This window comes from Rattus norvegicus, chromosome 1 (assembly GCF_036323735.1).
Source record: "Rattus norvegicus strain BN/NHsdMcwi chromosome 1, GRCr8, whole genome shotgun sequence".
Taxonomy (NCBI): domain Eukaryota; kingdom Metazoa; phylum Chordata; class Mammalia; order Rodentia; family Muridae; genus Rattus; species Rattus norvegicus.
In genome coordinates, this window is record NC_086019.1 from 130,702,295 (window position 1) to 130,730,217 (window position 27,923).

The 27,923-nt window shown below is 48.1% G+C and overlaps 1 protein-coding gene and 1 long non-coding RNA gene across 25 annotated transcripts in view; one reads left to right on the plus strand and one right to left on the minus strand.

Annotated features, from left to right (window-relative positions):
- Ttc23 (tetratricopeptide repeat domain 23) overlaps positions 1-27,923 on the plus strand; it is an 83,631-nt gene that overhangs the window by 46,255 nt on the left and 9,453 nt on the right. For 13 of the 18 annotated variants that reach the window (XM_063262554.1, XM_063262550.1, XM_017589157.3 and 10 more), the window contains 3 exons: positions 5,871-5,976; positions 17,386-17,513; positions 22,106-22,255. In XM_063262554.1, coding sequence (XP_063118624.1) covers positions 5,871-5,976; positions 17,386-17,513; positions 22,106-22,255 — 384 coding nt within the window. Of the gene's footprint in view, positions 1-5,870; positions 5,977-17,385; positions 17,514-22,105; positions 22,256-27,923 lie in introns of those variants that run through there. The other 5 variants (XR_010052154.1, XR_010052152.1, XR_005505567.2 and 2 more) reach the window with 3 other exon arrangements.
- Positions 710-27,907, minus strand: LOC120099844 (uncharacterized). Of its 7 annotated transcripts, none has more exons than XR_010060547.1 (4): positions 26,180-27,888; positions 22,000-22,132; positions 17,424-17,489; positions 710-3,362 (listed from the first exon to the last, which is right to left on the minus strand). It is a non-coding gene; the product is annotated as an uncharacterized LOC120099844 (long non-coding RNA). The 7 variants fall into 7 exon arrangements; XR_010060546.1 differs by having other exon boundaries at positions 717-3,362; positions 17,424-21,351; positions 26,180-27,902; XR_010060544.1 differs by lacking the exon at positions 710-3,362 and adding an exon at positions 5,300-7,067 and having other exon boundaries at positions 8,591-21,351; positions 26,180-27,907.

Here is a 27,923-nt window from a genome sequence, read left to right on the forward strand (position 1 = left end):
TGTGCACCTACTTCGTCTGCACTTAGCTATAGAAGGAAACATTTTCCTCTGAATCTGTGATTTACCTAACTGTTACAAGGTAGAGGGGGAAATAATCTGTCCCCAGTCACCCAGGTACACTGTCACCAAGTGTTTCTACATCCGTAGAAATACTGTTATCTCTTTTACTAGGCACTGAGTTTCCTCCTCAAGGGACATTGCGAATTTCACAGATGCAAGGCTGCAGGCCCGGTTAGATAAGAGTCCACCAGCCTCGGCTCTGGGGTCCTCTGTTGGCAGATGGGTCAGAGCAGAGGAATCCGTGGTTTCCTCCAGGATGCACCTGAGGTATTAGAACAAACACCTACTCTGTTATCTGACAGGGATGGAGGGAACAGGTCGTGGCTACTCTTTTTGGTTAGTGAGATAATTGAAGAAATAGAAGATGATTTTCTTACTTTTTAACCCAGCTGAGCCTTTTAAAAGTCCATTTTGGGGATAGTTAGCATTCTTCCTCAACTTTAAAATGACAGCTCTTGAGCATATCCATATAGGACACTGAAGAATAAAAATAAATTAATGAAAAACAGAAAAAGAGAAGTGAGGGAAAGCCCACCCTGGGGAGATGTTGCTGCAGAGAGCTGCTGGGGGCTGGTGCTTGAGCTCCGTGGAAGCTTGCACAGGCAAGCAGGACTCTTGTCCCAGGGTTCTCTGCTTCCTGGCCCCCCAGTACTCCCCATCACCTGTAGCGTGGTCATACATTCACCTCCTCACTAAAAACTGCTCTAAAGCTGTGGCCGTGCCCAGGACCTCAAAATCCCCAGCCTTGCCCTTGTGCCCCCTGGGACGAAAATGCTATCCCCCTCAGTCCTTGTCACCAGGCCTTCATGTTGCATGGAGACCCTTCTACAGCAGTCAGGTGGATGAGGAAGAGGAGGGTGGGCTTCCGGGGTGCTCCACCAGTGTCATTGAGGGAAATGCCACTCTTTCCCGGATGTTTGGGATAAGAAGAGGTCCTTGAAGATAAAAGGGTTGAAAATCCCTGGTGCTATGGTGTCTTCATCCCCTTTGCAAGTTGCTTTTTCTGTGCCTTTTCTGAAACATAACCAGACTAATATACATCTGCAGAGACAAATGATTGTATTAATACCTTTGCCTTCCTACTAACGAATGCTTAGATGGACCCGGACCCCATTTTCACCATCTCAAATGGTGTTTGGATGGACACGAGGGCTCTTTGATAGCTGGTAGACACCGCACTCTGAAGAGAAGGGAGCACGTGAGAGATCCCGTGGGGACACTTGAGCAGAGCCCTACAAGCTCCTGAACCTGTGAGCTGGAGGATCCACAGGTGGCACTGAGTTAACTTGATTCCTACATTAAGGGGCCCAACAGAACCCAGGGCAGCCAAGCATGGCCTAGAGCAGAAACTGAGGCTGTCAGAAGCCAGGGAGGTCTAAAGAGCTCCCCGTTGCTTTAAGGCGTTCCTTCTGCTTCATCCTGTGTCCTGTTCTGCACCCAGGAGGCTGATGCAGGACCAGATCAAAGAGTTATCCGACTATTGAGAGAGGGTAGAGAGGGAGCCTCACCGGATCTTCCCTGTGAGTCACTGGAGTGCCTGAAACCTGCTGGACCCTCCTCTCCCACTCTTTGCAGTGATCCTAAGACAGTGATGTCCTCAGCCTTGGGGCCGGACATCAGTAGTGGGACCATTCTATTGGCTAACCCATCGAAACGTGCCATCCTTTTCCCTCCTTCAATATCCACTGAAAAGTATAATGGTTGAAATGCGGAGAGGAAGTTAGCCAAGTGCAAAAACATAGTAAGAAGTGTCTGTACGTCTACACAAATCCAACCTCCCCACGTTTTGTGGCTCCTCTGTAATGTCCTTTAAAACTGAAGTCAGCTTGATATTTTCGCATATGAACTCGTAGTGTTAGCACAATATCTGACAAGTGGAAAGCGCTTCAAAATTAAAACAACACTGAGCCAAACAGGAATAAATTAGACTGAGCTGGAATGAATGGAACTTTACTGAGTAAATGAGATGCTAATTCGATACATTTTAAACACCCGGAGCGTTCTGCACTATTCCTCCCACCTCCAGCACGAGGTTTGGGAAAGCTTCTTAAACACCCAATAATAAATTAGATCAGAAACCGAATTTCTGAAGCAAACAATGCACGTTTGTTTGTTTGTTTGTTTGTTTGTTTGTTTGTTTGTTAGCATCTTAACATAGGAAAGTACAGAGGTCGGGATGATTGTGTGATGAATTCATAACCTCTAAGCCAGAGGTTCTCAACCTGTGAGTAGCATTTTAGATACCATGTTGGGGATGAGGAAGTCAACCTGGTGAAGTAAAAAGTGGGATGGAGAGCTAGGCGCCACAGTCTCCTGTGACTCCTCAATCCTGATCTGTGTTACGTGACATTAGATCTAAGATGGCTCCCAGAACACCAATGAGAAGCAAAAAACAACCGTGGCCAGGGCGGTAGTTGCTTCCCCATCCTTCAAGGAAGTCCTGATAGGTGGGGCTGCCCCTCCCTGTTCCTTCTGAGTAACCTCATCAGCAGGGCTTTCATGGCATGGTGATGGCGGGTGAGATACAATTGGCCAGGGATTCAGGGGTTGGGATTGGCTCAAGCACAGTACATGAGCTTACACACTGGGCAGTAAACTCAGACCCCTGCACCCTGGTGCTAGTCTCCGGAGTCTGATTCCCAGGATTTGTCACATGACTTTATCACCTGCCTCTCACCCCCATCCTTGGTCCTGTTCCCACAATGTCACACTTATCAGATATCTACATTACGATTTATAACTAGCAAAATTACAGTCATGAAGTACAGTGGAAATAATTTTATGGGGGTCACCAGAGATGAGGAGCTTGCTAAAGAGCTGCAGCATCAGGGAGGCTGAGAGCCACTGCTCTAAGCCTTTGGGACCTGTTTTCTTGATATTGTAAGTAGATATTTTGCTGTTTTGCTACTGGAAAGGAAAAAGAAAAAAAAGCAACTACTGATCTTTTCAGAACATGACATTATTCGTTTGAAAATAATTGTGATAGGCGGGTTTATTATCTGTCTTTGAGTTGTGACGGCAAATAGAAAAGAAACAGAGAATCTTTAAATTTGAGTATTATTCAGTCAGAACCAGCATACGTTGGTTCATTGAGGGTTGGTAAAGAGCCCGGGAAAGCTTTCCTGAGCATCCTGCAGTGGGCTCTCCAGCAGTGGATCCTGTGGGTAGATGGCCAGGGGTGACATCCACAGGGGTGACATCCACAGAAGACCACAGTCTTCTCAGGGGCCCTTTTACTCTTCCTTTCTTCCTGCAGACACTGACCACTCCATAGCTTGACTCTATCCTTCATCTCCTGTAGTCTGAACGAACAACCATGAGATTGTATTTTAAAATGCCTATTACTTCAGTAGTATTTCAAATCAGAGTTCAAGACTGGGCTTTTTCGTGCCAAATCGAAGGTAGTGACTATTCGGGCTTCCCCAGCTCCCTCGTTCAGTTCTTTATGAAGAACTCCAGTAGTAAGAAAATAGGTTTGAAATCCAAGCTTTTCTGCGTAAGAATTCTGGGTGTTCCAACACAGCAGCAAAAACCATTGCTGCCTTGTGCTGGCAGCTTGGATTTCAACAGGAGGTACCATCCAGAGCTTCAGTTCTACCCCTGCCTTGATTATAACCTCAGAGACATCCGGAGCAGTGAGTCCTGCTTGGCACGGACTAGAAGGCCCTCCTGGGATGGCATTTCTTTCTTTCCTTTCTTTTTTGTTTGTTTCGTTTTTGTTTTTTGAGGCAGGGTTTTTCTATGTAGTCCTGGCTGTCCTGGAATCCACTACGTAGACCAGGCTGGCCTCGAACTCACAGAGATCCGTCTGCCTCTGCCTCCTGAGTGCCAGGATTAAAGGTGTGCACCCCCACCGCCCCGCTCTGGTACCCTTTCTTAAGTCCTGGCCCCTGCAGTGTGCTGGCATTGGTTGGCCTGGTTTCACACCACGGCTGACAGATGAAGAACAGCATCCCAGACACGGCACCACAGAGTGTCAAGGTCAGAGTGCATCCCCATCCTTTACTGTGACGTGTCTGGACCATTTGCCCAAGTATCGAAACACATACCCAAGACCATCCATTTGAAAAAGAGGAGAGGTGTATTTGGGTCACTCTTTTGAAGGTTGAAGTCCATGTCGCTCAGTTCATGGTGACCAGAAAAACAGAGGAAGAGTCAGGAGTCCCACGGTCCCCTTTCAGAGCACACTTCTAGTGACCTAAAGCCTAAAGCCTCCCACTGGCCCCACCTCTTTGAAGGGTTCGATGCCCCTCAGGAGTGCCAAGCTGGCCATCAGCATGTGTACCTCTGGGGGCATTCCAGGCCCCTTCAGCACTCCGTTTTCACATTGAAATTGAAGGTCAGAGAAAAATCCCCCAAATTAAGTGTTAAGTGAAAACCAACTAAAGTTCAGCTTGAGTGGCCATGGGCACAGTCTGCCCGTCTCCGTGAGGTTTTATCCTTGTTGACTTGGCTGGATTTAAAAGCACCTAACAGATACGCCCTGGGACATGTCTATGCCTGAGTGTGGTTGGCTCCCTCCCACACACTAGGGTCCAGACGGAACAGAAAGAGGGAAAGCAGAAAGCCCAGTGCACACCAGCACCCTCCTCCTTCATAACTGAAAACGCAGTGACCGAAGGCCTCACACCCTGTCATCACACCTCCCCACCATGAAGGGACCTCAAGCCCCGTCACCACGCCTTCCCACCATGAGGGACTGTATCCTGCTAAAGTGTGAGCTAAAATAAGTCATCTCTGTGAGGTATTTTGTCAGAACAATAAGAAAAGTAATGAATACACTCTGTGGCAATAATCCCAAACTGCCCACCATCTTGAGTGAGCATAGTATATCAGTTCACCACACTTAGCCCGGTTTCCCATGGCTGTGCATGGCTTGGCCATGCTCTCTGCTGTAGGCATTCTTTGATGGTTGGAGGGATGTAAACATACTAATCACAGTATTTTCTTATTTTAATTATTACTCTGAGTGTGTGTGTGTGTGTGTGTGTGTGTGTGTGTGTGTGTAGAACACAGAAGATGACACAGACCCCCCCAACACAAGGGCATGTATGTGCATCAGATCGCCTGGAGCTGCAGGCAGTTGTGAGCTACCTGATGTCAGTGCCAGGAATCAAACTTGGGTCCTCTGCAAGAATAGCATGCGCTCTTAACCACTGAGCCATTTCTCCAGCTCCCATTTTCTCCGATTTAAAACACCGACAGGGAGATTGTTTTCTTTGAAGAGTTGTATCTTATATTTCATTTGAAAGAATTTTTATTTTTTCGTTTATAGAAGGCCATTTTTATTAAGCAGCTTTTAAATGAACTTTATTACAAGGAAACTGAGCAGCTCTTGGTGCTACAGCAGCTCCTCCGTCAGCCAGGGTTCACAGGCTGCAGGCTAGTGGGCTGGGTGATCAGACAGCAAAGCCTCTCTGCAGCCAAGATCCATGTTCTGGTCTGAGCAGTGGCCAGGAGCTGGACTTGCCAGCTTCCTTGGCACCTCTGTGATACTTTTCACTTCTTAAAACCTCCCCTCCCCGATCCCAACTGCCATCTCCGTAGTCTTTGCTGACTCAAATGACCATAAGCTTTTAAAGGATTTATTTTAAGGATAGGCTCCAGCAACAGTCTCTAGCCCAGTGGATGCAGCATCTAGGGCCCTGGCTTCCACCCAGCACTTCTCAAATTCCCACAAGAAATTGCACTTCTTCATCAATCATCCCTCCCAGCTTGCTGCAAAGTTCCTTGACCTCCTGCTTATCGCTGCAGGAAGGTTTTCTGTCGCTGCTGCCCGTAAACAACTTGTCTCTTCTCTCTGGTGACAGGCACATCTCATCATCCTGAGTAAAGAACCCTCCCCAGAGGATGCTGCAGACTCTGCACTCTCTATTGCCCGGGCTGCCGTTGCTTCTGGGATGCACGACCACCATGGTGAGCACAGACACCTGCAGCACGCGCGCTCACGCGCGCACACACACACACACACACACACACACACACACACATGCAGCTTGGGATGTGTCTCGGGTGGGTGAGACTGTGGCATGGGCCATTGCACTGGAGCTCAGTGGCTGTGTAACCTCCTTGAGCTTTCGTCTCTGCACTCCAGCCCTTTCCCCTCCAGAACGTCACTCTTCATCCAAAACACCATGAAGCGTGGGAGACTCGTGCACGGCCAAGAGGGACATCTCTGCTTTCCAAGGCAACGATTGAGCCATTGAGGCGTTCGGTGAACGTGTACATCGGTGTCAGGATTTCAAGCAGAGGCCAGCACTCAATATGCATTTCCTAGTCTCGGCAGGATAGTTAGAGTATGAGATTTGGGGATTCTCTACTTGGTCATCCTGGCATCCTGTGTGTGACAGGAAACACACACTCTAGTGATTGTTTTGTGGCCAAACTAGAGAAGATTGTATCCACTGTGTTTCTCTAGCAACATGGTCCCACATGACAGGCAGCTAATGCTGTCAGTATCTGCCTGTGAAATCTTCAGTTGTTGGCTGATGGCGACTGATGCAAATATGATGAGGGTGAGCACAGCTCTGGTCCCGGAGCCTTGAGATTCTGAAAGGAAGTTGCTGGGCTCATGGTTTTCAGGGATTGGGGATTCAGAGCTTCTCTTATTCTGTTTGCTTTTTCAATCTTTATTATGGTGATACATACATACATACATACACACACACACACACACACATATATATGTATATATATATGTATATATATAATGATTTTTTTATGGGGTTGCAAACCCTTCAACTCCTTCAGTCCTTTCTCTAACTCCTCTATTGCAGACCCTATTCTCTGTCCAATGGTTGGCTGTGAGCATCTGCCTCTGTATTTGTTAGGTTCTGGCAGAGTCTTTCAGGAGATAGCTGTATCAGGCTCTTGTCAACATATACTTCTTGGCATCCGCAATAGTGTCTGGGTTTGGTGGCTGTATATGGGATGGATCCCCATGTGTGGCAGTCTCTGGATGGCCTTTCCTTCAGTCTTTGCTCCACACTTTGTCTTTGTATTTCCTCCTATGAATTATAATGAATTTTTTTTATCTTTACATTTATGGTTTCATAGTACTTACACACACACGCGCGCGCACACACACACACACAATACATGATACAAAGTTTTACTCTGTAGCCCAGATTGGCTTGAAGCTCAATCAGGGCAGTTCTCCTATCTAGCCTCCCAAGTACTAGGGTTATAGATGTGAGTCACCATAAGTCCAGGTCTCTGGCTTCAAGTATCGTGAAGACTTTTATCAGATGGTAGGAAGAACTGGCTATGGTGTCTCTGTAAAACTGGAGGTCACACCTTGCTTCCGCAGATTGTTACAGGTACTGAGAGCAGTTTGTGATAATACCAGAACCTACACACAAGTGTCACTGTTGTTGTAGCTGTCATTGCTATTCCCTGAGACATCTGCTCCGCTCTGTCTCCCTTTGTCTCTGTCTTTGTCTCTCAATCTATCGATCTGTACCAAGTGACAAAGTCCAGATGGGCCCAAGGGCTGCTCCTTGCTAGGCCTTTCTGAGCACTTACCAATCAGAGGGCACCTGAAACACCTATCACGTTGGTGACATTAGTGGTTATCTGATGGGAAATTGAGCCACTGGAGCCTTTAGATGAGGACGTCTCCGTGGGTCCTAGGTTAAGACAACTAAAAGGTTCTGAGCCTTTGAAATGGGCAGAGGAAGAAAACGATCCCCTCTGAGAAACTCCCCTAGTGATGGAAGAGGCAGAGGCTGGAACCAGTCCTGCTCAGGGGCTATTCTGGTTCTGAGCCCCACCCAGCACAAGTGAACTCGCTTATTGACTGCATGCACTGAGTAGTGGACAACAGAAATTATGCATGGAGATGGTTTTGTTCCAAAGTTCAAAGTTACACCAGTCTGCTTTGCTCGACATAGAATCAATGACAATCCCATTTGACCAATTTGAGAGGTGTGTGTGTGTGTGTGTGTGTGTGTGTGTGTGTGTGTGTGTGTGTTCTCAATACCGTTAACAATCTCCAGAAGCAGGACATGACCTCTAGTTTTACAGAGGCACCATAGCCAGGTCTTCCTACCAGAGTGTTCTGTGAGTCTAGAGAAGCTCCTCTCTGTCTCTGACTCTCTCCGATCTCCCCCCTCCCTCCCTCTCTTCCTCCCCTCTCTCCTCACTGCTCTATACTAAAAGGACAGAGTCCAGATGAGCCCAAGGCTGCTCCTTAACAGGTCCCTCTCAGAATTCAGCACTGGCCAATCAGAGAGAGGACATCTCTCACCTTGGTAATAATAGTAGTAATTTGATGAGAATTTTAATGTAGCTACTGAAGCCTAGTGAGGATGGTGGCAGAGAAGTCCAGTGGGTGGAAAGCCATGCCACGCCAGTTGTCCAATAATAATGTGAACCCTGAGCAAATCAGAAATGAGGACCCGTGTGGAGAAGCTCCCAATTATCCCAGCCATCAAAACCTCCCGTTGTCAGAGTCCTTGCTCCCCTGGTGGCAGGTGAAGGCAAGGCTAAACAGTAAGCTGGCCTGGCCAGTGTGTGCCCCAGTTTGTACCTGCAAGTGCTGTGGGGGTGGGGGGTGTAGAGCAGAAGCAGCCTGACTAGAGTCCAGGGATTCACCTTCCTTCTGAAGCAGAAACAGGAGACAACCGCCCAGGCAGGGAGTAGAGCTGGAGACTAAGCAAGCCCATCCCCACATCTGCCTTCTCTCCACTGCCCTTTATATGGAAGAAGTCACCATGGCAAGTCTGTGAGAGACCCAGCCAGGATTGAGGCCTATCCAGGCCTCTACTGCCCCCTGCAGGGGAAAGGAAAGCGGACCACTGGGGAGTCTGGAAGATACAGTCCCCACCCCACCCCTACCCACTGCTCTCACCCAGGGCTTTCTGGCCTGGACTACAGTCATTTCTAGTCCCAAGATTCCCCCCAGAAGCAAACCTGCCCGTCTTTCAGGGTACCAAGGGGCAATCCAGCCTTTGCTCTTTTGTGTTTAAACCTGTGGGTACCTAATAGACTTTCGGTTTTGTTTTTTGTTTGGGGAGAAAAAGGCAATAGATTCTTTAAAAAGCCTAAGTTCCCATGTGAGGATTTCTGTCTCTGGTCTGCTCCTGCACCCTTGCTGGATGTCCATTGAAGGCATTGTCTGCTAGGACGCAACACTGCTGGCCCTGAAGCGTTTCTGGCTCCAGGCTGGAGCCGGTGCCTTTGCACTGTGCCGTCCTGCATTCCTCATACAGACAAAACTGCCCTAGAAGTCTGGGAGGCTTGTGCTTGCCTCAAGATTCCCAATTCAGGCTCGCGGAATGTCACTAACCTGGGCCTGGCCAGCTTCCCAGAGCAGCCATAGACAAACTTGGTATTAACAGCTCTCCCAACCCTGCTAAGTGTCCAGGGCCTTGGCCTTGTGTTTAGAGTGCTTCTCCTTAAGGATATTAAAATGAAATGGACCAAAGCCAAGTACATTACACTGTAAACCTTTGTGCTGCAGGGCCTGCTCAGAGCAGGCAGCCTTGTTTGGAAGTGTCTCCGTGTTGTCCTGGGCACCAGCAGGCTAAGGAGGTCCAGTGGGTCTCAAGACAACAGCGGGAATGGTGTCTGCCTCTCTCTCGGAGCCTGGGTTTCCCCTGTGTGTAACTCCTTGTGCACACATGCACCTATTTCTCAGCTCCCACTAGTCCTAGCCTCTCCTATGTTTTGCACAGGCATAATGAAAAATGTTTATGAAGCCCCCCTCCCTCAAGTAATTACCTGGGCACGTCTCCGTGACCTTCCACAGCCCTCCCTTTTCTCAACCCTTCCCCTGTGCCCTGCTAGCCCTGCTTGCCTTGGGTACATCCGTCCCTCCTCCACACAGTGGCTCCGTGTTATAATGCCCCTTAGACCCCGAGTGTCTTGACAGGCTAGCAGTGAGGTAGCTCCAGGCTGTTGTAACTGTTAGAGCCTGGGGTCTCCTCATGGGTAAGATGGCAGCTGGGAGCACTCGCTGACCGTAGCCTGTACCTTCCCGTGGCCTTCCTCAGCTGCCCCCTTCTCCCCTCCTTCACTCCAGGCTTCTGTAGTGGATCTGTGGTGAGGTATAGTCTGCTGGCAGATACCCCATCCCGCTGTACCCTGTCTGTGTCCCTCCATCCTCGTGTTGCTCTTCTCGATCTCCTTCCCCTCCCCAGCCTTCCCAGGCCCTGGTGCCGTGTGCTCTGAGAGACCCTTCCTTATCCTCACCCCTCTACTCAGGACTCACCAGCCTGCACTTGCCTGCCTGCTCTGAGCCCCTTGCAAGCAAGGGAGAAATGGGTGAGGCCATGAGATGCAAAGGGATGCTCCTTCTGTTTCCGCCAGCACCAGAATAATCCCCTCTCAGAAACTTCTGGAAGTTATCCTCACATCTAGGGAACTGTAGGGCAAGGTCGTTCAGCAGATACAACAGCACGAGGTCTTAGAATGGGGACCACAAACTGTCTCCTGCCTATATCCTCCATCCCAAAAGGTGGCTCACACCACAGACCTCAAACCCTAGTGGCACAGGTTAACCCAGAACGCAAGTAGGGGCTGCTCACTTGGTAGCTCTTGGGGTCAGTGGAAGAACCCAAGTCCTGGGTGGCTGGATCCTCTCCCTCGGGAATGGCCCAGGGTAGAGCAGAGATCTCAGGAACCCTACTTGACCAGTGGCCGCCTTTCCTGAGAGTCCTTTGTGCCATTGCTGGGCAGAATGAAGTGCACAGCCTGACAGCCACTTTCTCAAGGCTTGGGCTGTCTGTTTAGATGCCAGCATGTAAGATTTGTGTCCAGAACTTCTCAGAAAAGCCATGCTATTTATACTTGATGCTTTTGAAAAGGATTTTTAAGGCAGCTCTCTGGAGAACACATGTACTGCCCTAACCTAGGGGATTGGAGGTCTAAGGTTGCAAGATGCCTAACTTTTGCCGGTGTGACCCTGTATGGGATCTAAGCAGCAGAGGGGTGGGAGTGGGGAGTGTGGACAGCTCCAGAGGGTGAAGATGCCGAGGCAAGCAGATCTCATGGCGTCCGAGCCCCTTGTCAGGCCTCGTGAGAATGATCAGCACCTTTATACCCTGCAAGCTTCTTCTGGCCTCTTGCTCAGTATAGCCACCATGCTTTCTGATACATACCTGCCCCCCGAAACATGTATGAACTCCCTTAGATTTTACAGCACGTTTAACAGCTCAGCCACCTACTGCGTGGGATCAGGTGTGTGGAAAAAGTAAGGCATGAGCCCCCAGGCCTCCCCTGGGGACCTTACAGGTGGTTGGGATAGCAGCACCCACTGTAGTCTCAGTAGCTCAGTCTTTGCCCAGCGAGGGTCAAGTTAGATTAGAGACTTCCTGTTTTTAAATTTCCTAGAGTCCTTAAACATCTGCAGTTAGTGTAAAGATTGTCTTTGACACTGTTAGAAGATTGTCACATTGTACATGGAGCCCTCCCACATAAGGAAGCTGTCCTTACCACCCCTCCTCCTGTCTCAGAACAGCCTCAGGAAAATGAACCCTAGGTTAACTAGTATCTATTTTACTTGGAAGCTTCCTGACCTGGGCCAGAGAGATGGCTCAGAAGATAAGAGTGCTTCCCACCAAGCCTTATTATCTGAGTTTGACCGCAAGGACCCGAATGGTGGAAGGGCAGAACCAACTCTTACAAGTTGCCCTGTCACAGATGCACAGCAGCACACATATCCCCATACACATAAATGTGGGTGCGCACTCGTACACACGCATGTGCACACACATGTGCACACATACACATGTACACATGCACACACGTGTGTACACACATACACACATGTACACACATGTGCACACATATGCACACACATGTATACACACAAACACACACGTACATGCATACACATGTGCACACACATGTGCACACACATGTGCACACACATGTGCACACACATGTGCACACACATGTGCACACACATGTGCACACACATGTGCACACACATGTGCACACACATGTGCACACACACACACACACACACACATTCAGTGCCTTCCTCTGCAGCCCTCTTCTCTGGCTGTCTGAATAGGCTTTGCTTCCCTTTGCCTGTGTATGAAGCTCTTTTTGCAAGTCTATCTGTCTTCCAAGTCCCCTGATGGAGCCCTCTGCAGAGACGGTTAAAGTACCTGTCCACAGTATAGCTCCCTCCCTCCCGCTGCTGGAGCCCGGAGACAACCCAAACACTGTGCTGCTGCGGTAGGAGTGGAAAGAGGTTTATGGTCCTGGCTTACCTCCGCCACCAGGACTCAGATTCCCCAGCTGAGTCACCGGTCCATGTTTCAGAGATGACTTCATCTTTGCCCAGGCTGTCGGAATCGGGTTGCAGAGGATTCTAGAAGTGCTTTTTAAAGTTGAGGGCAGCCACGTGCAAGAACACTGAGCTGCTTGCTGCCTCTGTGAATCATACCCAGCTTCGGAACATAGGAAGATGCCAGGAGGTGGCTTCCCATCCAGCGGCCATGGCTTCCAAACTCTGTAAACTCTCTTGTCCTTTGTTCCAAATGAATCTAGGGTACCTAAACTTCCCCCTCAAGCCCTAAGCTCTCCCTCCCGGCCCCAGAAAACAATCTCTTTCAGATACAACTCCACAAAGACCTGTCATACAACCATGGTTCACAGTCATTTAGGGCCTGGAGAGGTGAGGAAGTAAGTCAGGATCCTGTGATAAAAGGGATTTTTTTTTCCAGATAAAGATGAAATTACTTTAGATTTACAGTCAGGGAGAATGTCACTGTTGATGCCTGAGGTCCCTCTTCCTGCCGTTTCTATGATTCAGGACATTCTGTGAGGCAAGGACCCTGATGTGCCATTGTAGATACAAGTCAGCTTGCCTGTGATACCTGCTGTCAGGGCCATTCTGCTCCCTAGCCTTACTGTTCATTTTCCTTTGTCTAGAGGTCTTCTGGGAACAGACAGGGCGTGCTGGGATCACTGTCACACACCACCGGCCTGCCCATCCAGCCAGTTCTGTTTTACTCTTACAGGATCACGGCACACTCTTTTATTGGTTCACAGTTAGCTAGAAAATTAAAATATCAAGTGCCCCCCGCTCCAGAACACCGCAGTCATATTAGACTTTGATGTTCGTGTTACGCTTTTATCCATAAAATAAACGCCACACTACCTCCAACACTGTCACCAGACCTTCAAAGTCAGAGTTGATACTTGGATTGACAGTTCAGCAATGAGTAAAGATATATAGATAGCAGTTTCCATATGAAAGGACTTTCTTCCATATCGTAGGAGTGCGTAGGTCTGGGAGAGGGTGAGGGGCATCCAGTTCAGTTAATATGGATTCGGCTTCTGGAGGCATGCCCTAGAGACAAAGTGCCACGAACCCTGCTCCTGCCCAGAACCTCAGGAGGGAACCTTGCAGATGAACAGCACCTGGTCCCAGACCTGGGTTTTCTTCAGCCGTGCCCATTAGGAAGACACTTTCCTCTGCGTTTACTTCTTCCCTTCCTAACGATCTCCCTGAAGGAAGGCGTGTGCTTGGATCACGCCTCAGCACCCGGGACTCGCGCTGAGAATTCCAGCCATGTTCTCGAAGCTCTCTCACGGTGCAGGATTGCTTATCCACAAATGATCTGGGGCTTCTGTGTCTTTGGGCCATTCTGTCTGTCCGTTTTCACTGTGTTTCTGTAAACAGTGTCCATCTAAGCTACCAGCTAATTCTGATGCATCTGTTTCTTGGCCAGCATGAGAGAAGCCCCTAGCTACAGCTGTGAAGACAGGAATGTGCTACGTAATAAGTGGAAGCTTCTAATTTCAGTGGCAGTTTTCACAAGTGTGGTGCGCCCGTGTCTGCAGGTGGACAGCCCTAAGGCCTCCACTCATTTCTAGTTGTAGAGCTACTCCACTGCCTTAATCTGCTCAAGCTGCCATGACGGAACACCATAGATTAGGTGATGTAATAATTTCTTTTTCAAAGTCCTGGAGATGAGAAGCCCAAGGTCAATGTACCAGTAGGTTTGATGTCTCATGGTAGCTGCCTCCTGCATAGTCCAGCTCTGTTTAACACTGGCTCTTCATAGAGAAGCGGGTCAAGGCAGCTGACCAGGGTCTGTCTGTATATCTGTCTGTCTGCCTGTCTGTCTCTCTCTCTCTCTTTCTCTCTCTCTCTCTCTCTCTCTCTCTCTCTCTCTCTCTCTCTCTCACACACACACACACACACACACACACACACACACACACATACACGTATCATTCAGGAGGGCTCCATCCCCGTGACACCGTTACCTCTAAAAGACTATCACCTTGGAGATTAGAGTCTTAGCATGAATTTAAGGGGGAGGACCCACCATTTAAAACATAATTCTGGCTGTATTTCTTTTCTTTTGTTTGCTCTTTAAAATTTGTTTAATTCCAAACTATTGTAAACTATGTATCTGAACAATATAGACCTTAAAGGTTATATTCCCCACAGTAGTTTCCCTTTGTTGCAGACACATTATAGTTGTGGGGCTAGAGAGAGCGCAGAGGATGAAGTGCGTGCTGGGAAAGCATAAGCAACCAGGCTTAGATCTGCAGCACCCACGTAAGAGCCAGGCGTGGTGGACCTCCAACTATAACCCCAGCAGGATCCCCGGCTCGCCGGCCAGCTAGTCTAGCTGAAAAGGAAAGTTTCCACAAGCAGCGCAAGACCTGGTCTCAATATTCTGGTAATAATAAAGTGGAGAAGGATAGCCCAGTGTCAGCCTCTGCCCTCAGTATACACATGGGTGTGCATACCTCCGAATATGCACACTCAAGTGCATGTACACACACACATAAACACAAAACTGCATTGAAGGGGCTGTTTATTAGCCCCTGGTTCTGAGGTCGGGTGTCTGGCACAGCAAGGCTGATTTCTCTGCCGAGGCTGCAGTCAAGCAGCCGGTCAGCCCTACTGTCATCCACAGCTCGGGTCTTTTTATGATCTCTTTCCCGTTGATATCAGATTTTGGTTTCCTACAGCTACAGCCTTGTTTTCTCGTTGGTCAATCACTCCTCTAGGGCCCTTGTTCATATTGGCAATGGAGACCTTCCTTCCGTCACTCCACCCCCTAATGCTTCTGTGATAGTCAGCCTTCCACTGTGACAAATTCCTGAGAACAGACAGCTTAACAGAAGGAAAGGTTTATTTGATTCATTGTAGCTGTGGGCTTATCCACCCACACTCCAGTTCCCAATATAACGACTCTGAGACTTATTATTTACAAATGTGTAAGCCATAAGCTTGGGCTTGTTCCCCGATGGGTCCGTAAACTAATTAATCTGTCAATTCTATGAGTGTCACATGGCTGGTTACCTCTCTTCAGTTTCATGCATCTGTCTCCTCAGGGTTCTGGGAGAATCTCTTCCTGTGCCTGATTCTATCCCAGAGTTCCTCTCTCCCTACTTGAACTCCCGCCTCCTATTTCCTGCCTCGGCTAATAGGCCATTAGCTTTTTATTGACAGGTGATGCTTCCATACAGTGCTCAAGAGATTCCCTCTATAGCTCATGGTTCAGAAGTCTCCATTTGTGTTGCTTTAGGCCTATGGGGAGGCTGAATGCCAGTGGCAGAAGCACATAGCAGAGAAAGCCACTTACCTCCTAGCAGCCAGAAAGAAAGGAGAGAGAAAAGAAGGGAGCCAGGTGCACACCCTCAGTAGCATGATTTCCTTCAGTTAGATTCTCTCTTAAATGTCTCACTACCTTCTAATAGTTTCACAGTCTGGAAACCAAGCCTTTAGCATGTGAGCCACTGGGAGGCAATCTAGACCCAAACCACAGCAGCTCCCAGGGTCTCTGACTCCTTTTTCTGTCACCAGCTGGAGAAGATTCTCTATGGTCAGAAAAACCCTAGGTGTCTGGCATAGTGGTGCCAGCACTCTAGAGTGCAGAGGCAGGTTGATCTCTGTGAGTTCAAGGACAGCCAGGGCTGTCTCAAAAAACAAATTAATAACAAAAGCCCATGTGATTCAGTGGTGCCCAAGAGATGTCACTTTCTAAAAGCCAGCAGAGACCTGTGATCTCACAGCACACTCAGGACTCTGGCCCAGAGCCACAGGGATGAGTAGCAGTGAAGTCGCCTTTGAAGCACCATGCTGGCCTCTTACCAGCAGCTTCACTCAGCTTCCTACCACAAACCAGCCTCAGGCCCCATCCCCAGTCCTGATCAGCCTGGGAAACCCGGGTGCTGAGTGGATACACTGTTTCTAATAGGTCTGTGGAGTGCTCAGCCACTTTCCCTTGTTTGCCACAGTCTGGCTGTGGCCCTCCTGAGGCCCTTATACTAAAGGCTTGGCCCACAGCCTGTGCTACTACTATTGACCAGCCTCAGAACCTCTCAGCGGTGACGTCGGGAACCCCGGTCCTTCCTGATTCTCCCCACTTCTAGTTACCATGACATGATATTACAGGTTCTCTTAGCCTCGGCAGAGCAGAGGCAACAGTCACTGAGTCATAGACCGACACCTCCGACAACATGAGCAAAACATGGCCTTCCTCACTTTAAGTTGCATTAGATTAGCTCAGGCATTTGGTATAACAAGAGGGCTGTCTATAGTCACAGTTCTGGTTTTTAATTTCATTTTCATTTTCCATGCCTGGGCTCTTCCCTGTCCTGCTTTTATGGTTGTCATTTACTTGAAACTTTTTGTTTTATTAATTTGTGTGTTTAAGGGTTTAGAATGGTTGGGGTTCTTCAGTAGTTTATCAACCAGACTTTTTTTTTTGTCTTTTTTTTCTTTTGGTTCTGTTTTGTTTATTGGTGTGTGTGTGTGTGTGTGTGTGTGTGTGTGTGTGTGTCCATGTGTGTCCATGTGTGTGTTTGTGTGTGTATGTGTGTGTATATGTGTGTATGTGTGTGTATATGTGTGTATGTGTTTATGTGTATGTGTGTATGTGTGTTTGTGTGTGTGTATATATGTGTTTGTGTGTGTGTATGTATATGTGTGTTGTAGAAATATATAACAAGATTACAGTTAGAGTCCATAAAACTGCGTGAGCTGTGAAGAGTGACTGATGTCTAAGCAGAGATAATGCACTCTCACTCAACATGACAATACCCTAATGTGTCCTAATGTGCTCAGGTCTGGGGACAGTTTCTCCTTTCTCACCCCATTAATTTTGCTTTGTATGTCACAAAGAACACTAAAAATAAGGAAAGCAGGTTGCAGTCTCCTTCTGAGACTTAAATAATCTCTGCCAGCACAGGCAGGATAGTGGGCCCCAGAGAGTCCCTTGGACTGACGTCTCTTCTCCAAATGCTCGTGTTTTAAATGTTTCACTGTCACTAACAACATCTTTGCTCCATCTCTGCTTGGGTCTTTCAGCTGTTTTCAAAATTGTTGTTCTATGCTTTTCTCAGATGTGGCCGAGAAGTATTTTCAGGAAAGCATGACTTACCTCAAGGATTCCGAAGGAACAGAAAAAGCCAAGTTCCTTTCGATTCAAGATGAATTTTGCAGTTTTCTGCAAACCATTGGACAAAAAGAAGTAAGTGAGTTTAGATCACAGTTGTCAAGCTATTCACATGGCACGCCAAAGACTTCTTCACTCTGCCAGCATCTACTGAGCACCTACCATGTACAGAGTGTGTCCTAGCCTTGGAGGGACCCAGGTAAATAAATGAGGGAGCCGCTCTGGGCAGCAACCAGATACTTTCTCTTAGAGACAAAACTGTGAGAAAGTAAATGGTCCATCCAACTCTGAATGATCACCACTGAGGCTTAAAAACCGTGAGCACCCAGTGACAGAACCCTTCTCAGGACAGCCTGTGGTGCCTCCAGCTGGGATGCCGTGTGGCAGTCGGTGCAGCCAGCTTTTCCCTTCTCATTCTGAGCACTGAGTGGGATTTTTACATAATGGAAACTACAGAGCACATCGGTTTCAGCTCTCCCTCCCCACTGCTGGCCTGGAACGGCGGCACGCTCGACATCACTTAGAGAAGGGGAGCAGGGCACTTACAGGTGCCAGAGCCTATACCCACTGTGATATAATGCCAAGGAGCATGTGCCCCGCAAACTGTAACAGTTCCAAAGGGAGACCGTAGATACCTCAGAGGCTGAGGGAGAGAGAGAGAGAGGGAGAGAGAGAGAGAGAGAGAGAGAGAGAGAGAGAGAGAGAGAGAGAGAGAGAAGCGCAGCCCAGCACAGCAAATCTTGGAGATGAAGAAGATGGAAAGTGTCTTTCCTGTGTTGTCTGGAAACTTGCTCCCACAGCGCTCTCCTCATCCACAGCGCTCTCCTCATCCCTAGTTTCTTTTCTGTCAGCTAAGGAACATGACTCTTCTTCTCTACTCACCCGAGTCCGTCAGGCCGGAGTAGATCCAGAGTCACTATAGCAAATAGTGTCTCACTGTTCTTACGAATCGCCCAATCAAAGATAGAGAAGGCCCTGCTAGGGGATCACGTAACAGAGATAGAGGACCATGGCCTTAGATTCCCACCCTGGACGCTATCTCGGTCCTATGGGAACTTTGAAGCTTCCTCACTCACTTCCAGGTTTCCTTAATAGACACCTGGTTTAACCCTTCCCCTCCTGCCAGGCTTCATCTCTTGTCAGGACCACTGTGGCACCTTCTCTTCCCCAGGGGCTTCGTCCTGTCTTGCACTTGTCTGTCTATTCAGTCTAGCGCATCTGATCGATGGACACTCGTTGGCCCTCCAGTGAGTGCAATGCCCTCACGGCAAACCCCACACTTCTAGGCTCACTTTGTTCCTTCCCTAAGCTAATTGCCTGCAATCAAAGCTTTTTTAAAAATCTTAAGGCAGGTGTGGGTTTACACAATCGTGTGTGTACAGGTGCATGGGCACACATGTGGAGACCAGAGGACAAGCTGTAGATGCCATCCTCAGGAAGCCCAGACACATCCTTTATGACAGGGTATTGCAACTCACCAAGTAGGCTAGACTGGCTGACCAGCAAGCCCCGGGGATCCATTTCTCTTTGCCTCCCTAGTTCTGTGATTACAGGTGCCTGCTGCCACACCCAGCATTTTTATGTGGGTTCCACGGACTGAACTCAGACCCTCGTGCTTGAAAGTACAAAGACTGAGCCATCTCTCCAGCCCATACTGACTTTTTCTAAAACACGCACGTGCACACACACATGCACACACTCATGCACACACACACATACACATCTTTATAGCTGGTCTCTTCTTTTATTTCCTCCTGGAAGGCCCTCCCTGCGTCATTCCAGGCTAGTGTAATATGCCCTCCAGCTCTCTGCTTTCACACCCTTGCCCACATTGGACTCTTCTGAGTCCTCCTTACAGAATCCCATTGGTGAAGTCAGGTATATGTAGTGTAAATTTACATGGATATTTAATGTTGTTCGTAGAACCAAGCTGAGTTCTTGCTCACGATAGATAGTGAACAGATTTGGAATGGATGCTTGGTTGTGGGCCAGCTGACTCTAACTCCCACAACTCATGTCTCATGAGTTCCCATCCTTCCTGTCTGACTACAGAGGCAGCTGACGCCCAGTGTCACTGATAACATGTCTCATTGACTTTGCCCAAGTCACAGAAACCGGGAGTCTCGATTAAAAGATGTGCCTCACTCTCTCAGACTGCCCTTGGAAATCGTAGCAACCTGACTCCTTCCTTCCAGAACTATTTCCAGCCCTTATATGTCCTTGCAAGGATACAAAAGCTGCCCCTTCCTTAGGTGCATGAAACAAATCCGGGTACCTTGTTGAGAGACCCAAGCTCTCCTTCTCCTGCTGGGCGCCCCTGCAGTGAAACAGACTGCCCAGCCATACATGATGGCTTCGTGCTCCTTACCCAGGCTGGCAGCCCTGTCACCAGGGAATGTAGCAGAAGTGTCACCAAGTAGGCTAGGCTGGCTGACCCAAGGAGCCTGACACAAATGAGGATGGGGTTGCACCTAGACCATCCCAGATGTGATTACGGCCTATCCACAAGCTAGCTTGCACTAGCAGCAAGGCAGGCTCTAGAAGGAAATTATTTTTATAGTAAACAGTAAGTAAAGGCCACTCTGCTGCAGACTGAGATATTCTGGGAGAAGATCCAGACATTTGTCCCTGACAGAAGCTAATCAACCTAGTCTCCCTCTTCTCCCTACATGCCATGTTATCTCCTCAATCGCCCCTACATAGGCTGCGTGCTTCTCCTGGGCATTCCAGAGCCCATAACCTTTTCTCTTCTAAGTCCCAATAGTTCTTGGTTCTCTCCATTAAGTTTTTCCTGTCTGTTTTCCTCTGTCATCAGAATGTGCCTTCTGATACACAACCTTATCTCTAGTTTTCCTAGTCAGACTGAAACAGCACTAAAGGCTTCATTCAGGGAAAGAATCTGGAGCCTGTCTCACTGCCATTGATTGGGTTCCCAAAGCTCCACAGTCAAATCCCATGGAGAAGCCACCTCACCCAACTCTCGCACCCATCTAAGGCCTCGCACACAGGTGTCAGGAGCAGGGGCACAGGCCGGTCCGCATGGAGACCCCCATCCCTCATGCGCTCTCACAGACCATACTTGGCCAGTTACACTGAATTGACTTCTGCTCATCGCCACGTTTAAGGAACTGGCCTGGGGTTGGGGATTTAGCTCAGTGGTAGAGCGTTTGCCTAGGAAGAGCAAGGCCCTGGGTTCGGTCCCCAGCTCCGAAAAAAAAGAACCAAAAAAAAAGTTTTTTTTCCTAAGGAACTGGCCCCAGTTCCTGACTCATGTTCCTGCTGACAAATGGGGCCATGTTCTTCATTCACGCCTCTCTGCCTGTCTGTGGCACAGGTCAGCACATGCCCCCAGGGCTGTGCAACGCAAAGGCCTTTCTTCCGTGCTGCCTTAATTGGGCTATTGAACTGAGCATTTGTGTTGTGCAGTCATAATCATGTTGTTATTGACCGTGGGGTTTTGTTTTGTTTTGTCTTTAGAGACTGTTTTCATGTAGAGGATCTGGGGAGACTTTCGGGACCTGTTGGAACTTCACAGACTTCCCCCTCTGTATCTTGGTATCTGCAAAAATCAATATCAGGAAATACTGTTTTCTGACCAACATACATTTTTCTATTCCGTGTTGGCATAAACAAATAGGACAAAGCAAACAAAATGGTTTATCATGCCCCGAGGAGTGTTTACTTTTGGCTTCCTAAGCCTTCTCTGAGAACAGAAAGTCCGGAAGCATGACCCACAAGTGCAGCCCCATCTTCTCATGTCTGAGAACAACAGTGTGGAGGGAGACGAGTGTGCACCTAAAAAGGCCGGGGGAGCAGGTCCCAGCCCCAGCAATGACGAGCCCTGCAGGAACAAAGAGGGTCTCTGCTGCTGCTCCGGCCTCCTCCTGGGTCAGATGGTGGAGGCTGTATGTATCTAAAGAACAAGTCAGATCACACATAAAGTGAGTCCATGAAAACATCAGGGCTCTATGCAGGCTAGCTCTGCTCTTGCCGCTCAATGGAACCGGTTCTAGTGAGAGCTGTCGCTGCCGTGTCCTTGCTGCTTTCTTCCTTCATGTTTTGTACTTTCCCTCCCCGAGTATGTCCTTACTTCCTCCTATCTAACCAGAGGACAGTGGCCCATTCTTAAGAACACTTTTCTCTGAGATGTCAAATGTGTATCAACTTCATGACTTTTCCTGAGAGGGGCACAGCTCTTACTTCAATCCCTGAACTTTTGTAAAGATTGCTTTCTTTTTTTTTTTTAATAATTCCTTTTTTCTATGTACATTGGCGTTTTGCCTTGCATGTAAGTCTATGTGAAGGTGTCGGATCCCCTAGAACTGAAGTGACAGATGGTTGTGAGCTGCCATGTAGGGGCTGGGAACTGAACCCCAGTCCCCAGAAGAGCAGAGTGCTTTTACCCGCTGAGCCGTCTCTCCAGGCCCTTATTTCTATCTTTGTATGTGTACAAGTGTTTGCCTCATGTGTATCTGTGTATCACTTGCACGCCTGATGCTGGCAGAGGCCTGAGCAGGGCAATGGATCCCCGGGAAGTGGAGTTACAAAGCTTGCAAGCTACCTGCGGGTGCTGAACCTGGGTCCTCAGCAGCAGCAGCGAGTGCCTTTAAGCACTGAGCAATCCTCTGAACTTTTAACCGCACCACCAAATTTCGTCCTTTTCTCAGAGAGCGGCCATGATCCTGAGAGAGTCCCTGGAAGCAAAAATAGGAGTGTTCGGTGACTTCAGTCCTGAGGTGGCAGAAACATACCGGATCCTGGGCAGGGCAGACCTGGCTCAGGGAAACAACAACGGAGCGCACATGAAGCTAAAGAAGGTAAATAAAGTGGGGGCCAGCACTGACGTGAAGCACAGCTCCCCTCACTCTCATGTCAAGCTCTTCCCTCCACCGCACTTTCAAGTGACAATCTATAATGGCTTATTTAGGTAAAACGGCATTACTTTTGTGGTAGATTTAAGCTCACATTTTGGGAGACAAGAGAGTTCCTTTAAAGTACATTCAAAAAGTGAATTATCAGTCATGTTTGATCATGCAAATATTTAAAAGTTTTTTCACAGCGTGGCTTACTAAGTCTTTCTTTCTTGTTACTGTGGTCTCCCTGCCTGCCTAGTTCATGGAGGGATTCTTTTGTGCTTGTTTCCTTCTGCTCGTCCTTTGAACCTGGAGTTTATTTTATGTAGACGGTATAAGGTCTCACGTTATCTTTCTCAAAAATACCTCCCTGTAGGAGGGATGTACTGAGCACAGGCTTGGCTGGGACCATTTCACATAGAGCCCGTCACTACTCCAGTCACAGGCTTAGGATGACGTACGCTAAATCCCCATGTGCACTTGGGTTTGTCTCTTGATTTCTGTCTGTTCTGCTAATCTCTATTAAGTGTTAATAAATCACATTTTTAGTTATGGGGATTCTGTGGAATGATTTAATGTGAGATAAATACAAGACAGCCCTCAGGGCTTTTAGTCTAAAACATCAGTGTTTCCTGGATACTTGATTGTTTTTATTAAAGTATTTATAAGTAAATTCTGGGAAAACTGACTTCCTGGTGTTGTTGAGTCTTTCTACCCATGGGCAAAGGCTGCCGTCCTGTCTGCTCATGTCTGCTTCGTGTCTCTCATACACACTGAAAAGCGTTCCATCTCTAGGTCGTGTGCATTTCCGTGCATTTTATTATTACTATTACTTATTCTTGTGTATCTAAGGATTATTGGGATTCATGCTTTTATAATCTCTCTAACTAGCTTAGGTTTTTTATTGCTTGGATTAATTTGAACATTGAGTCTCTTGTTTTTCTAGACATACTAGAGTATCATCTACAAATAGACATAGTTTTACTTTATATTTTCAGCTCTGTGACCAATTCCTTTATCCAGGTGCTTCGGCTCACATGTGCAGCACAATGCTGACGGCAGAGGATGTGATGGGGTCCCTTGCCTTCTTCCCAGTCTTCTGGGAACAGCTCCAGAGCCTCTTCATTTAAGAGCTGTTAACTTCAGGCCAGGTTCCTTTAATCTCCGCACTCAGGAGGCAGAGACAGGCAGATCTCTGAGTCTGAAGCCAGCCTGATCTACAGAGAGAGTTCCAGGACAGCCAGGGGTATCCAGAGAAACCCGTATCAAACAGACAAACAAAAAAGAGATGCTGACTTGAATACTAAGGTTTATATACTTTTATCATGCTAAGGTTTCTGGTTTCATGAGTCTTTTCAGAGTTAGAAATAGACATTGATTTTCTTCAAAGTCTTTGTTTTCAGCATGAGCGGGATGGTCACATAGTTCCCTGAGATTCACGTCATATAGTATGCGGTACGGTTATTAAACCACCCTTGCCTTCCTGGGATGAATCCTGCCCTTGACCACATTGGATTGGCTTTTTGCAAATGTCGTTTCTGAATCTAACTTTTACTATCATAATAGAATCCAGAGACAGAGGAATTTATAAAAATAGAAATTTCTTTCTCATGCCTTTGGGAAATCCAAAGTCGAGAGAGAGGCTTACATCTGACGCTGGCCTGTTTGTTTTGTTTGCTCAAAGGCAAAACACAGGAGGGGAAGAAAGGAAGGGGAAAGAAAACTAATGCGGACTGGATTTGGTCTTTTCAATGAATTTACTCCCAAAATAATAGCACTGACCCATTCATGAAGGTAGACCCTTCTCGGGACTCCCTTCCCAACCCTGTTGCTCTGGGAATTAAAATTTCAACACATCGCTTCTCAAGGGAAATTCTCAAATCATAGTAGCAATGAGGTCTATTGGTGATTGTTTATTTCAGGGCTTTGGCACTGATATCTGTAGGTTATACTTAAGCACCAATATTGCATTTGCTTCAAAATATTAGGAGATTCATCTCTGTTTTTCATACACCAAAATGCATGGTGTCCAAAAAAGGCATATCTCTTAGGAAACCCTCTGGGCTGGTACTTTTGTTGTGGAAAAATTCCTTTAATTTCTTCTCTGTTCTAGGAAAAGTGGGCTATTATATTAAAGCTTTCTATTGGTAATTGAATCATTTTGGTTAATAATACTTTCTAAGTAGTTACCTGATTTACATATTTTTATTTATATGTATAAAGTTTGCAAAATAACCCTGAACTTTTTAAATTTCCAGTTTTGGCAGTTGTCTTCCATCATAGGTTTAGAGCAGGTTGATGTGGCCAGGGGTGGACGAGCTATTTCTCATCTTCCTGGTGAAAGATCCCACGCAGAGAGACCCTTACTCAAGTCTTGGGAAATTGCGGACCCCAGACACAGAGAGACCATTTTGGATGTAATAAGCAAAGGCGAGGTTTATTACGGAGACCTATTACAGAGATCTCTGGGCCAAAACCCCCTCGCCTTCTCTATATAACCCTCTGACTTTTGAGTTTCGGGGCCGACACCTCTGTCTCCTGCGCGGGATACGTGTCGGCCCGGAGATCTCTATAATAGGTCTCCGTAATAAACCTCGCCTTTGCTTATTACATCCAAAATGGTCTCTCTGTGTCTGGGGTCCGCGATTTCCCAAGACTTGAGTAAGGGTCTCTCTGCGTGGGATCTTTCATTGGCAGACTTGCAGATTACATTGTCCGCAGGGGAGGGCCTGGGCTCTGCGTGTTAGGTCAGTCTCGTCGGAACTCCGCTGTTCAGCAAAGCTCAGCTCTTTCCTTTGTCCCGTGTTGGGCAGGTGCAGGCCTCCATGCTTTTGCATCCTGGTCACTGTCCAGTCATCTCTGAAGTGGGGCCAGGGCCTGGAGATCTGTCTGTGCTCTCCTCAAGTCCTGCCCTGGCTGACACTGCAGCTCAATGTCAAGAAAATTTCAGGTCACATCATCCCAAAACACAGAGTGGAAGGTGACTTTTCTGCCTCTGGTTTGGACTCATTAACCGTCAGTCCTGACAGCAGTGGCTCTGATGTGCTGAAGCTCTTTGGCCATCTGCCAGCCTCCGAGACAAGTGAGAGCTTGTATGGATGCTGTGCATGCTATGGTAGGGGCAGTTCTCATCCCACAGTTGCTCTCATCTGAGGACAGGACTGGCTGCCCCGCTGACAGCAGGACACAGACGGGGACTTTAAACATGCCTTTCTTGCCCACTGCCCTGAGTTTCTCACTGGGCTTTGGAAGCCAGCAGCTTTCTAAGAGCGATTAGCTGCCTGTTTGTCTTGTTTCTATCACAGGAGCCTCGTAGACTCCAACAAGTGTGGCTTTTCCAGATGTACCCTCCTGTGTTAAATGGTCCAGATGTGGACCCAAGGTCATGCTAAACAGGAAGTCTCCGGAAACAAAGCAGACTCCCTGTTGAATTTCGGAAATAGAAAAGCGAGTTACTGATCTTTTAAAGGCATCTGCCTGCAGGGGAATATTGGAGAGCTCTGTGGACTCCAAATGAGAATTTCCACAGCACAAACTCATGTCCATTGACAACATAGAGACCTGTTTTGAACTAGGACGGCACCATTGTTCTCATTCTCACCCAGGTGGAAGGCTGCAGAAAGAGTTCCCGATGGCAGATTCCTAGGTCAGCAACAACTTGGGAATGCATCAGGCCCAAGTACAGAATGAAGTTCATTTGGGGCCCAGCCTCAATCTGACCTTTCTGGAGACTATCCCTGTCAGGGTTATTTCACTGTGCCACAGCTGTCAGCCTTACACATTTCTGTCCAGTGATAACAGTCCCCAAACCCACTATATAATGAATCTTTTAAAGGAACAAGCTGGAGCACAGTTAGTTTTATAAGCTACAGACAAGTCAGTACTCACAGAGTCTTCCGCAGCCCTTCATCAACACTGGAGAGCAAGCCATGCTGTCCCTGGGCTTCCCACAGACAGATACTCAGACCTTCCCAGATGCCGTTTCCTGGGCAGCTTGTGTGCCCACACTGCACAGATCTGCCTGTGTTTGCTCCTCCATGGCTTACAAAATCTACTTTCCTTTTATGCTGTCTGGATCATTCTGTTCTCGTTGTTGCCCTTGGATGTGCCAGGAAATACAGAGCCAAATTTAGAGTCCCTAAGGGGCCTCCACATCAGAAATCTCATTTCCACGGGTAGATCCTGTTTTTCTACGCTCCTGGCTTTGCTAATTGTCTCATTGAGTCACTGTGGGGATGGGGCTGTGGACCTTGTACAAAGAAAGGAAGGTTAGAGTTAGGGAAAATAGCTCAGGGGTAAAGAGTGCTTGCCCAAAAGCAGGAGGATCAGAGTTCAGATCTCCAAACTAATGCAAGCTGGGCATGGTAGTGTGTAACTCCAGTTCTCCTATGGGGAGATGGAGGCAGGGCTAGGAAAGTACCTGGGAGCCCCTGGGTCAGCCAGCCTGGACCATGAAACATAGGCAAGAGACCCTGTCTCCAAACAGTGGAAGATGAGGGCCAGCTCCTCAGATTGTCTCTAACCTGAGTGCACACACCCTGGCACACACGTGCCTGCACTCACTATGCGTGCTTACATACACACAAACACACACACACACACACACACACACACACACTATTTTTTAAAGAGAGAGGGAGGTCATAACAGTGTTGGTTTCCCTTCAGCTCCACTCCCCAGTGGAGGATGGATGTTGAGCTTCAAGCTCTTTGAAGACTGGCTGACAGGAAAACAGGAACTGATGTTCTAAGGGATCGAGGTCATTCATCCTTAGCTTGCTGTGGCCAAAACATGGGGTCTCCTTGTCTATGGGAGACTCGAGGAGATGAGAACTCCAGGTCTGCAGGAGAGATCTCTGCCTCAGACCCCTGGCAGCCCAGCCTCTGTGTGTGTTGTTCCCTAGGAGAGAGAATACCGGACCCGGACGTCTGCTCACCTACCTGCATTCCTTCCCCAGATGCTCGGACCATCGCTGCAGCTCACAGATGCCCAGTGCCTTAGGCGCTCCACTAACATAAAGCTTTGCAGGGGATGGGCAGGCATAGAGAGGCCAGATCCCCAGCCATGCAAACTGAGTGTCACCTTGAACAGGCTAAGAGGGCAACTTGCTGGCAGTGGCAGATGTCAGTGGCACAAGGTCCAGAAGAACCCACCAAGATTTCTGAGTCCCACGCCAACAGGGAAGAAGGCAGTTCACAGGCTCAGAGTATGCGTGGCCTGGCTTTCCACACTGGAGCCGCACAGTCTGGCTGCATGTGGGGCTGTGGTGTGCAGCCGAGTCTACACGGGTAGTGAGTCCTGCTGATACCGTGTTTTCTAAATATCTGTGCTGTGGTTGGCCTGGCGAAAGTTGATGGTAGCTTGCTCCAAGACAGTGGCCGGGGGCAGAGCAAAGTCACAGGGGAGTCAAGGGATGTCGACAGAGACATAGAAGCCACAGCACTTGACAACCCGGAGATGAGGAGAGGAAATGACAAGGATAGCATCCCACACTGTGCCTACCACCAGAGATGGCTTCCTCCCTCCCAGCCTCCTCATGTACATTTGCAAGTGGTTGCCAGGCAGGTACATGTACCTCATGTACCTGCTACCACCACCACACACTTACTCTTTCTCATGGCTCCATGTTGCT